This window comes from Mus pahari, chromosome 9 (genome assembly GCF_900095145.1).
Source record: "Mus pahari chromosome 9, PAHARI_EIJ_v1.1, whole genome shotgun sequence".
NCBI classification, from domain to species: Eukaryota; Metazoa; Chordata; class Mammalia; order Rodentia; family Muridae; genus Mus; species Mus pahari.
This window is the reverse complement of record NC_034598.1, coordinates 18,145,195-18,157,369: the sequence shown is the minus strand read 5'-3', so window position 1 is coordinate 18,157,369 and position 12,175 is coordinate 18,145,195. Positions and strand designations below refer to the sequence as shown.

The 12,175-nt window shown below is 45.3% G+C and overlaps 1 protein-coding gene across 1 annotated transcript in view; it reads right to left on the bottom strand.

Moving 5' to 3' along the window:
* Dcbld1 (discoidin, CUB and LCCL domain containing 1) overlaps positions 1-6,685 on the bottom strand; it is a 79,399-nt gene extending 72,714 nt beyond the window's left edge. The window contains exon 1 of the mRNA XM_021205180.1: positions 6,473-6,685. Within this exon, the coding sequence (XP_021060839.1) occupies positions 6,473-6,557 (85 nt within the window). The 5' untranslated portion in view covers positions 6,558-6,685. The remainder of the gene's footprint in view (positions 1-6,472) is intronic.
* Between the last annotated feature and the right edge of the window lie 5,490 nt (positions 6,686-12,175).

Here is a 12,175-nt window from a genome sequence, read left to right as displayed (position 1 = left end):
AACATCTGGAAGATAACATCAATGTGAGTCTTCCACCGTAGGAATTATTTCATAGTCTGATTTCAGAGTCTATTCTTCCTGGACTTCTGGCTGATCTATGTCTTGGATCAAGACATAGAACTAACTCTCAACTCCTCCAGCCCCAGGCCTGCATGGATGCTGCCAGGCTTCTAGCCTTGATGATAATGGACTGATCCTCGGAACCTGGAGGCCAGCTTTAATTAAATGCTGTCCTTTATAAGAGTTGCCTTGGTCATGGTGTCTGTTCACAGCGATGGAAATCCTAAGTAAGACACGGGATGGGAAAGTCCACACTGATGGTAACTTCTGAACAGGAGAGCAGAAGTCATGGGGATACTCAAGGTTCCCAGTTGCAAGCAAAGAGAACAAACAGTGCATGCAAAGGCTCTGAGGTAGAAGGGGTCTGGCATCTTGGAGAAGCAGAAAGAGAGTCAACTAGTGATGCTAGACAGACTAGAGTATAGATAGGGAAACACAGCAGAAGAAGAAGGATGGGAAAGCTTGATTAACTGTCAGGTTAACAATACAGACAGGGACAAGAATAAAAGCACCTAATGAGCACTGAGGCCCTGGCTGTGTGTTGAATGCAGTGTCTAGTAGGCTATAGGCATTACCTCCGAGATAAAGCAACCAGGTCCCCTAACAAGGACAGAGTGGGTTCACACTCTTTGCATTAAAGCTTTAGGATGTTGACAAATAGAAAGATCAGTCCAAACCTCTGCAAGGTGTGCATCTCTAAAGACTTTGTTGTTCCTACCTTAACAAAACTAAAATGTCTGTGATTAATTCATTTCCCTATGCATCTTAAAAAATATATGAGGGCTAAATGTGGGGGGCACATGCCTGTGATCCCAGCACCTGTTCTACAGAGGGAGTTACAGGCAAGCAAGGGCTTACAGAGTGAGCCCTTGTCTCAAAACATAACCATACCACAAAAAGCAAGCAAACAAAATATACATAACAACAACAACAACAGCAAAAATACTCAGTGGTAGTGGTACATGCCACTATTTCCAGCTCTTGTAAGATAGAGACAGGGGGATCAAGAGTTTAAGGCCATTTTTACCTAACAAGAGAGTTCAAGCCTGCATTACAAAACAAACAAACAAACAAACAGTAACAAAACCAAAAGACAAAAAAAAAATCAAAGAAATACACCCCATAATTCCTTATAAAGGATAAGAGGTCTAACTTTCTTTTTTTTTTTTTTTTTTTTTTTTTTTGGTTTTTCGAGACAGGGTTTCTCTGTATAGCCCTGGCTGTCCTGGAACTCACTTGGTAGACCAGGCTGGCCTCGAACTCAGAAATCCGCCTGCCTCTGCCTCCCGAGTGCTGGGATTAAAGGCCTGCGCCACCAGGCCCGGCGAGGTCTAACTTTCAAAATGTGGGTTTTTCATAATTTTCGATTCTACTTTATACCACAAAGTTAACAAGTTCAAATTATGAAAAAATTACCAAAGTGCATGAAAGATTATTCAGGGTTCAAATCCTGCTGTAAAGACATCCTGTGACTTGCTGGCTGGCTTCTTGAACATGGTTTCTTTTGTTCCCAGATCTGAGGTACAACTATGTTTCTGAATACTGCAAATCATTCGTTCCATCAACGCCAAGAGCTTTGGGTAGATTGTTCTGCTGGCACACTCTCTTCTGTGCTGTGCCTGCATGTCAAAGGCATCTTTACATACAAAACTAAGCAAGCCAAGGGAGCTGGGCTTGGTAAACACAATTTTTGAGTGGAAGCAACAGGTGCTACCTGTATAAAAAACTTCATTAGTCTTGCTTTTGCTCTCTTCTTTCCGCTAACTAGGAAATGGTTTGAAAGTACCTCTGAAACACAAGGAGATTGTTCAGTTCAACTCAGAAATATTCATGCAGTGCCTCTATTCGATGCTTATGGCAAGGATGACAGGGAAGGGAACTTAGCCGGCTGAGCCTGGTGGTTGGGGGCTGTCCCTGGACAGGTAAGATTCAGAAAAGTCAGCATGAAGGCATGATGGTGCAGAAGATGCCAGAATAAACTTGTACTTACTTAAAAAAAAAAAAAAAGCCACTTCCCTAAAACATCAAATATCAGCAGGTCACATGTCTACTCAAATGAAAGTTACTGATAAAGATTAGACAATAACCATACAACAGCAATGAATCATTTGTAAGCATCCAGAAGATGATCTTCAGAGTAACAAAGGCTCGTTTTCATTCTAGCCAGTATTCAAGTCACCAGGAAGAAATCAGTACCCACTTCCCCCTATAGGCACATGTTTTTGGTGAATCAGGATTTTCAGATTTCATCTCAACAATCAAGGGCATTTTGGAAAGAAATGTAAGAGCCAGAAAATGGGGAAGAGTTTTATGAAATACCGTCTTACAGTCAAGAACTTAGAGCAGCTGTGGCTATCCTGCAGAAGACCCGCACTAGAGTGAGTCAGGAATCGTTCTGGGATGGACAACAGAGAGGCTCCACCCCTAGTTAAGGAACTGTCGGCAGGTGGACTGCTGGGGGCAAGAAGTCATTTTTCTTCAATGGTGTATGTGCTGGTAAACTGCCCATGTTCCGGTAAAGCCCACAGCCATGCTCAAGCAGGCAACTCTAATAAACTCGGTGGATTAAAACAAACACGGACACGTTAGCCACAGGAGGACTTGTGGGGGAATAAAGGGGCAGAGTTAGTAAGAAAGGACAATGGGGGTGGAAATGATCAAAATACAAGACATACCTGTATGATATCGTCAAAGCCTAAGTACAGAATGCCTTTAAAAGAATTAAGGGCATTTTGCTCTCTAGAACTGAGATCATAAGCCTGGACTAAATCCAAGCATCCAGACTGATGCAAATAGAACCAATACAAATGAGCAATTTATCTGTCACATTGTTCAAAAATTTAAAAATCACTTGAAACTATTTATGGAAATACAGACCCTCAGGAGAGTGAGTCCCAGTGAACAGTCAAAAGAAAGGGATTGGGGGCTTGAAAAGTCGGATTGTAAGAAACTGAGTAAAAGCAGCAGACATATGAAAGAATCAGAGCGGCGCCACGAGGCCACCAGACCCCGATACAAAGAGCTTTGAATGATAGCATTGACTAGCATCACAAGTAACTTAGGCGGAAGCATGGTGTGGTGGCCCGTGCCTGTAATGCTAGCCTGTAAAAAGATCAGTCACGGGTCTGAGGCCAACCAGAGCTATAAAGCCAAACCTGGGTCACACCACCAAACCCTGTGTGGTTTTTTGTTTTGTTTTGTTTGTTTGTTTTTATATTTTTAAAAAAGTACAAGTAAATAAGATTAGGGAGCTCTAGATGCAAAGCTTCTAGGGATATTGGTAGCCGGGCAGATCCAGGAGACAGAACCAGGAAGCCCCACACTCCAGGAGCAAAGGTCCAAGTCAATGTTGAGCACTGAGAGCACTGACTTCATACCCGGCACTGTCCAACCACGGTGGCTTGAATAGAAATGGCCCCATAGGCTTGTAGGGAGGTGTGGTCTTGGAGCAAGAGGTGTATCACTAAAGAGTGGGCTCAAGTCAGTTCACTCAGCTCCAGCACCGTGTTTTTGCCTGCACACTACCATGTTTCATGTCATGACGATAATAGACAAAACCTCGGAACCAGCCCCAATTAAGTGTTTTCCTTTATAAGAGTTGCTGTGGTCATGGTATCTCTCCATGGCAATAGAAACCCAAACTAAGACACCAACCCCATAACTTGGACCCTGAAGCAAATCCCTAGACCTAAAGTCTGTATGGATGTTTACATCTTCGAACACTTGAAAACCGTCCTACCGTGTACTCTGGAAGACTACAGATGTAAAAACTACTTTAAAACTTGTAGAAGCTATATGTGACGGTGCAGGCTGCAATCTTAGCACTTGGGAGATAGGAGCAGGAGAATTAGGATAGTTGCTGAAGAATCATTCTTGGTGACATAATGAAGATAGCCTTGCTACATAATGAACCCTAGGCCATTCTGAGGCATAGAGTGAGTAAGACCTTGCCTCAAAACCAAAAACCAAAAACAGGGCAGACAAGATGTAAAGGGGTTTGCGGCCCTGTGTTTGATCCCTAGAGTTCACTTGGTGGAAGGATTCCTGCAAATTGTCCCCTTATCTCCACACATAGGCACACAGTACACAGACAATAAAAAAAAAAAAAAATGAGAGTTTAAAGAAAATCAACCTAACAATACTCTTTCGGTAAATATCCCAAACTTAAGTTTTACCTTGGGTGTGTGAATTCCCACACTGGTTTATTTGTTTGTTTGGTCGGTTGTTATTTTGACAGACTCTAGCAATGCGGCCCTGGCTGGCCAGATATATTTACTATGTCATCCAGACTAGCCTTAAATTGGAGGCAATCCTCCTGCCTCTGTTTCCAAACTGCCTCAGCTAGTGGTGAGTGAGTGCTCATTTATTTTAAAGTCCCAAATACATGGGATGTTCCACACTAACCCTAATGGCAGCACCCTCCATCAGTCAAAGGCAACAAGGTCTAAAATCTGAAGCTGGCTAAGAATCTCAGCGATCCTCTTCTGAAGTCGTCACTTAGCCCAGGCAAGCCTTTTCATGTGGAGGACCTGCTGTGAGGCGGACTCACAGACTACAAAGTGAAGCGCCTCTCCACCACTACAATACCATCTTCAGAGGCTGAGGGAAAGAGGATCAGGCATTCAGGCTAAACAGTGAGTTTGAAGCAGGAAGTTTGCAAAAGATCCTGTCTCAAACAAATAAACAAAAAGCAAGAAAGGAATAACGAAAGAAAAAAAAAAATCAATGGGCTTTGGCAGTTAAGAGACGATATAGCTCCTGCAGACCACCCAAGTTCAGTTCCCAGCATCCAAAGCAGATGGTCACAACTGATTCTGGTCACAGGGGGCTGCTGTGCACTCACATGCACATACCCACATTGCAAGACATCATCTAAAACAAAGTAAAAACTTTAAGAACGGGCAAAAGCCAGAAACAAGACAACCACCTGAGCTGGATATAGTGGCATTCCCAGCACTTGGGAGGCATGAAGCGATTTGCCATGAATTCAAGAGTGGTCTGTGTTCTATATGAGCTCCAGGCTGGCCTGAGGTACAAAATAAAGCCCTGTGTCAAGCAGCAAATATTAATAATAACAAGAAATTCAATAAAAATTTGTAAAATGGGATTGCAAGGATGTCTCAGAGGTTAAAAGCACATACTGTTCTTTCAACAGACCCAGGCTTGATTCCCAGCGCCCAGACCCACGGGCTCACTTCTGCCTGTAGCTGCAGGTCCAAGAGATCAGACGCTTATGGTCTCTCAGTGGGCATCTGCACTCAACATGTATACATCTCAACCCAGACACAAATACACATCACTAAAACTAAATCTGCTTTAAAACCCACACCAAATAAATGTAAAATGTTACATTTTCAGATATCGACTTGAGAAAGTGTCTTCAGTTATTAAGACATTCAGTGACTGGAGTAGTTTGGCTGTTGAAAGGCTTGCCTTGCACAGGTTCCTGAACGCCGCAAGCGCTCTAACAAACTCTAACAAAACAGTACGTTTATAAAGCATTCCTAAAACCTTACACAATGCAATTCTAACACACGTTAGACTGTGTTACCATAACTCTAAACAAAATAACTTTTACATTTTTTTTTTAATGCTATCAACTTGCTGAATGTTTGGGTGAACGAATACATTGTTCAATGAAAAAAAATTCCAGCGATGAATTTAGCTTCGATTTCTGTTCCCCCAGAAAGCATAGCGGGGGCGGGGGTTGGTATTCAAGTATTCTGCATACACTCACTGCCATTAATTAACCCCAGTTACAGAGGAGCAAAGGCAGAAGAGTAGAGAAACAAAACCCGAAAGGAAGTGGGGAAAGCTGGCTCGTCCTATCCAAGGAGAACTAATTAAAGCAGATTAATGAAGTAGGGCCATGTAGGGCTGGGAAACCAGTTTCCTGTCTTAATCTGGTGGTCTGAGAGTAAATTCGGTGGCGCTGGATGCCAAAGATCAGCTACCGAGGAAAAGCACCCTGGGCCGCAGTCCACTTGCACAAATACTCTTGAGGGACCAGAGTCGCAAGGCTTCAACTCCAATCACCACCGGGCACGCGTGAGGCAACGGGGGCCCTGTTTGCAGTCGGCTCCGGGGCAGCCCCGCAGAAGAACCCCCTCTTGCAGGCAGAGACTAGGAGCTGCCGGACGAGCACCCGGGGCCAGGCCACTAGCACCCGCCGGGAAGGGTCGGGAAGTCTGGGAACTAAGTAGCCGGGCCGGGACACCGCGAAGGCAGCCGGGGAACAGGCGCCAAGCTGCCGGGCTTGTTTATGGGGGGAAGGAAGGAGTATCGGGGCGCGATCCGAAATGCACCCTCTGACTTCAGTCCATCCCCCGCCTGGCGGAGACCGCCCACCTCTCGGCAGGCTCCCCTGAGGCCCACAATACAGCCCTCCCGGAGCCTCGAGTCCCCCACTCACCCAGCTCCTCCGCCTGCAACCGGAGCGGAGCACACACGGCGAACAGCAGCGCCAGGACACCCGGCCCACCAGCCCCGGTCCCCATGGCCCCGCCGGACTCCAGATCCGCAGGATCGGCCTCCCGGCCCCGCCCTACACCGCCGCTGCCCGCTTAGGGCAGCCTCCTCCGCGGCCCGGCGCGGCGCGGGCACCCGGCACAGATCCCTCTGGGCCGCCCGCGCCCGCGAGAGGGCGTGTCCTCCCCGCCCTGCCCCGCCCCGCCCCGCCCCCTCCCCGGGGTGACCAGCAGCACCACCGGTTTCTCAAGGGGGGCGCCCAGTTTCCTCCTCACCCCACCCCGCCCCCGCGCCACCTGCCCGGATTCACTAGAAAATGAAAATCAAAAATTCACCTGGCACGCAGCCTCGCCAGAGCCCGGGGGCTCACGGAGACTCCGCCCCTCTGGCACTTTGTCAGCTCTACCCTAGAGCTGGTCTGCCAAGGCTATGCAAGGCATCCGAAATCTGATGGGATGATGGCAGTTCAAGTCCATTCATTCATTCATAGTCTCTCTCTCTCTCTCTCTCTCTCTCTCTCTCTCTCTCTCTCTCTCTCTCTCTCTCTCTCTCTCTCTCTCTTCTACGCGACTGGGTGCTTAAATCCACGCGGCATTTGCAGAGCTTAGAAATAATCGCTCACTACAAACTGCAGTCTGTAACATGGACAGTGTATTTGGAGCACATTTGGAGAGATCCAAGGCAGCTAGAAGCAATGCCCTTTCGGAGAGTAAAAGGCAGAGCTGAGTTCGTGCCCAGGTTGTTCAGAGGATTAAAGGGCGGGAAGGGGCCAGTTGTAGCTGGAGCTCGGTAGACAGGCGGGTGCCTGGTTAGATGTGGGAATCGATGTGCAGAGTAGGACCAGTAAGAGGTATGTAAACTGCAGAGTCCCCAGAGCAGTCTGGAAAACTTCAGACTGAGCAGTGATTGAGGCGCCTCTCTGAGGTGGAGGGAAAGTCTTGAGAGAGGTTGGATGGACCGCGGAAGAGTTTAGAGCTTATTACTGAGTCGTTCAATTCGAATCCTGGTCGTCAAACTGGACAGAGAAATGGTTAATACTCGTTTTAAGGACTGTCACTTTTAGGTTCCCCCCGACCTTCCTCTGAGAGGCCACAACCTTAGCTCTAACTCGCACACCACCTCGTGGCCTCGGGGAATTATTACATATACAGTGCAATGGAGGAGGTGGGTCTCTAGGCGTATCAGACCCCCTAAGGCCAAGTGACCTTGGGAATTTTCTCCAACTCCAAGCCTAAGCTGACAGGTGTGGATAACTTTTTGCCTTAAAAATGTTTTGTTGTTTTGAGATGGAGGTCTGTCGTCTGTGTTGAGAGGGGTTCTCTTGTCTTCCTGGCTGGTACTGAGTTTGCTAAGCAGCCAGAGGCTGACCTTGGAACTTCTGATCCCTCTTCCTCCCCATCTCTCAGAGTTAGGGCCTTCATATCCTGTCTGGTTTACACTTTAACTTTTGAGATTCGAAGTGTGATTTGGCAGTGGACTTTGCACCTTCCTCTGTGGCAACCTCGGAGGAAAGACTTGCAGCTTTCCAACTGAGCCTGTCTTAGATCTGAGTGTAGAGCCAGCCTCTGACTGGGACACACTGGCTTGCCTTCATGTTAACTCTTCCCCGGTTGTCATAGAGAGGAAATAAATATGTATATAAAGATCTGGAGGGTAAAGGAGGTACTTAAACAGTAGGCTTATGTTCAAATCAAAAGTAAATATACTTTTATGAAAATACTGAGTGTCTTCACACACAACATAAAAATTTACCTTGATAAGAAAACATTTACTAACTTCACCTTCTTGTTTTCTTTTCTTTCAAAAAATAAATGTTTGTTTTGTTTTATTTGGGACAGAACCTAACTATATAGCTCTGGCTGCCCTGGAGCTCACAGATATCCACCTGCCTCTGTTTCCCAGGTGCTAAGATTAATTTGACCACCAAAGCAAACTTTTAATTATTTTTTTTTTCTGATCAAGGCCCCGATCTTTATTGTTTGGACCCGCTTGCATGCCCCTGAGTATTTGAAGTTGCCACCGGTTCTTGCGATGGTGGGCAGTCCTCGTGATGGACTTGCTCTTGTAATCTTGCTTGAAATCCTTCTGCAAGTGCCCCGCCACCTTCTGGCATCCCCTGAGCTTTATGCTTTCTGGAGTTGAGAACGTCCTTGGCTGAAACAAAAAAGATCCGATTCCGAGCTTCTGAAGGACTTACAACCTTGAGCTCTTCTACCAAGAAGTGAAGNCATCTCTCCATGTGCTGTCTGCGTACATCCTCCATGTACTCTGGCTCCGAAGCAGAAGCATCCCAATGGTTATTCAGAATGAAAATGTTCATCAGTGTTGATTCGGAGTTTGCAACCAAAACAAAGACATCAGCATCAAGGCAGAACTTATCAATCCAGATGTCCAGCGCTGTGGTGACATCTGTACCTGGGCTATCTACTAAAACCAGGTCATCTCTCAAGAGNGCACATTTTGCTTTGGGCCAAAATACATGCACAAGACAGCCAGCTTTCAAGTCTTTATCCATATGGAGGGCATGGGCCAGCTGATTAANAGTCTTGACACTTTTCTTTNCATCTGACCCTTCGGTCATAAGGTAGGCTTTATCTCCATCGGTTCCCTCGACACTCAGGAAGCAGTTGGTTGTGTGACCAATCCCACTGGGGAGGACTTTATCCCACAGCATTGCATTGATGACAGAGCTCTTGCCACTACTTGTCCTGCCAAAAAATGCCACCTTCGTATGTCTCCGAGACAGCACCTCCCCAATGACAGCAAGCTTGTTTCTGTAGCCTTGTACTTCCACCAGATCATCCTCGGATGCTATTCGATCAAGTTCTGGATTCCTGTATGTTGCTTCAACAAAATGTGAGCCCTCAGTGACAAACTCCAGTAACTGGCCGAAGATCGTGGTGATGGCTTTCTTTGCCAGCATGAAGTGCTTCAGTGGAGATACCGTTTCTGCCATTATGCACCTGGACAGGCCATCCCACAGGCAGGCCGCCCGTCGCTCTTGCCCGGCCCGCCGCCCCGGCCCGTCAGGGCGCTTGCGCTGCGCCTGTCCGGAGCTCTAAGGTCACCTCGGACGTCACCAACCGCCAACGGACCTTAATTAAAATTTTTAAACCGCATTTTTATCTGTTTTGTGTGTCTGTGTGGGTCCACACATGTGGAAGAGAGGGATGTTTGTGAGAGTTCCCTCTGTCTTTCCACTTGGCAGGACCCTAGGCTTGAACTCAGGTCAGTCTTGCTTGACAGCTGAGCCATCCCTCTGGCCACGTCCTTCTCTTAAGTTTATTTCTAAGAAAGTGAATTTGGACAGCTCCTGGCTGCCTCTAGCAAGTTTAGCTCTGTGAGCAAGGGACCTGTGAGAAGACCAGACCAGGAACATTGTGACCACTGAGGAATCCACTGAGTCATGGGAACCCTGGTGACCTCTTTGATCTCAGTTGATACTTTGATATGAATAGTTTTATCTTTCTATATTGAAATCCTCAGCCAGATAAGGGAAGAAAGATTGAGAATCTGGAGGCGGGGAGGACCCACTGACTTCCATCCATTTCTCAAACATGAAGAAAGATTTCTCTACAACCCCCCCCACACACACACACACAGATGTCAGTAGGTAAAGATGCTGCAGGACCAAAGATGAACTACTGGAACCCATGTGTTGGAAGGAGAGCCAATTACCACAAGCTAAGAGAAAACACAGTAGCCATGCGTAGGATACAGGCTTGCGACTCCAACATTCTAGGGGATGAGGTAAGACTTCACTGATAGACTGGGCTATAGAGTGATGATATGTCTCAGAGAAAAAGCAGACAAAGCTAGGTGGGATGACACATGTTTGCAGTCCCAGCACTTAAGATACACAAAGGCAAACTCATGCCAGAAAATGAAAATAAATCTTTTTTGAACACTTTTTTTAAAATTTTTAATGGAACCTCATAAGACAATGTACTTACATATAATACATATATACATATAATAAAATAAATACATCTTTCAAAAAATCCTATTTAGCTTTAAAAAAAACAAGATTTCACCTCGCTTTTTTAAAAAGATTTATTTTATTTATATGAGTACACTGTAGCTGTCTTCAGACACACCAGAAGAGAGCATCAGATCCCATTGCAGATGGTTGTGAGCTGCCATGTGGTTGCTGGGAATTGAACTCAGGACCTTTGGAAGAGCAACTAGTGCTCTTAACCGCTGAGCCATATCTCCAGCCCTCACCTAGATTTTTTTAAAAAAAGATTTGGATTATTTATTTTTATTTTCTGTGTATAAGTCTTTTGTGTGCATGTATACATGTATGTACAGTGTGTGCAAGCCTGATGCCTAGGGATGGCCAGAAGAGGGGTCAGATCCTCTGGAACTGTAGTTCCAATAGTTGTGAGTTGCCATGTCGTTGCTGGGATTTGAACTCAGGGCCTTCAGAAGAACAGTCAGTGCTCTTAACCACTGAGCTCATGTGCTCATGTGCTCTGAATCGGAGTCCTCTGTAAGAGCAGCGTGTGCTCTAACCATCACCCCTTCTCTCCAGATTTTTTACTTTTTGCTGTTGTTTTCCTAGACAGGGTTTCTCTGTATAGTCCTGGCTGTCCTAGGACTCACTCTGTAGACCAGGCTGGCCTCGAACTCAGAAATCCACTTGCCTGTCTCTGTCTCTTTTAATTCCCAAGTGCAGGAATTAAAAGATGCACCACCATACCTGGTTTCATTTTGATTTTTTTTCCAATCTAAGGTGTTATAACCCTACTAAGTTTCTCTAAGGGAAACAGTATTCACCTGGACACATCCCACAGTAAGGTGGAAAACAGTCGTAGGGAGGGGTCTCTCATCAATGATTGACATACCAATCCCTCTAGTTACCTTTCACTGTTCATTTTGCATATCTTATCGCAATGTATGCTTGTTTTCATTTGCCCTTCTATTACAACAAACAGTGGCAGATAAAATCCTACCTTATCTGTGTATATAGTATATATGCCTTAGTTTGTTTTAATAAGAGAAATTAAATAGAAATGTAAACCTAATATGTTTCTTAAGTAAGTAGAAAACTTCAAAACGGATTTTGGTTCAGTTTGATGACCTAGTAAGTTTTGTCCTTAAACTAGAGTGATCCTGAGATATAAAATTGGAAATGACCATGAAGTTGAGACCCGGGATATAAAATAAATGTAAACTGTACAGGCATCTGTCTCCTGCTACTAAGCATGGACAGAAATAAGGTCTTCCTGTTGTGATTTTGAGATAGGATCCTTTCTAGTTTGTGCTTGACTTACATGCTAGCTTGCTATATATCCAAGGATGGCCCTGAACTCTTGATCCTCTTGAGTGCTAAACCTATAGGCGTGCATTACCACACCCAGCTTCCCTGTTGCTTAAAAAGCAGAACAACTTGTTGCCGATAGTTATTGGGAAGCCATGGTGTCTATGTCTGGAAAGAATTCTTGAATACTATAGCTTATGGTGAGAAAATACTAGCCTCAAATTTTGTTCTTTCTCAGCCTAGACACTAGATTGTTGGTTCTGCAACTGTTCTCTCTACTATACATCATATACATATACATATACATATACATATACATATACATATACATATACATATACATATACATATACATATACATATACATATACATATACATATACA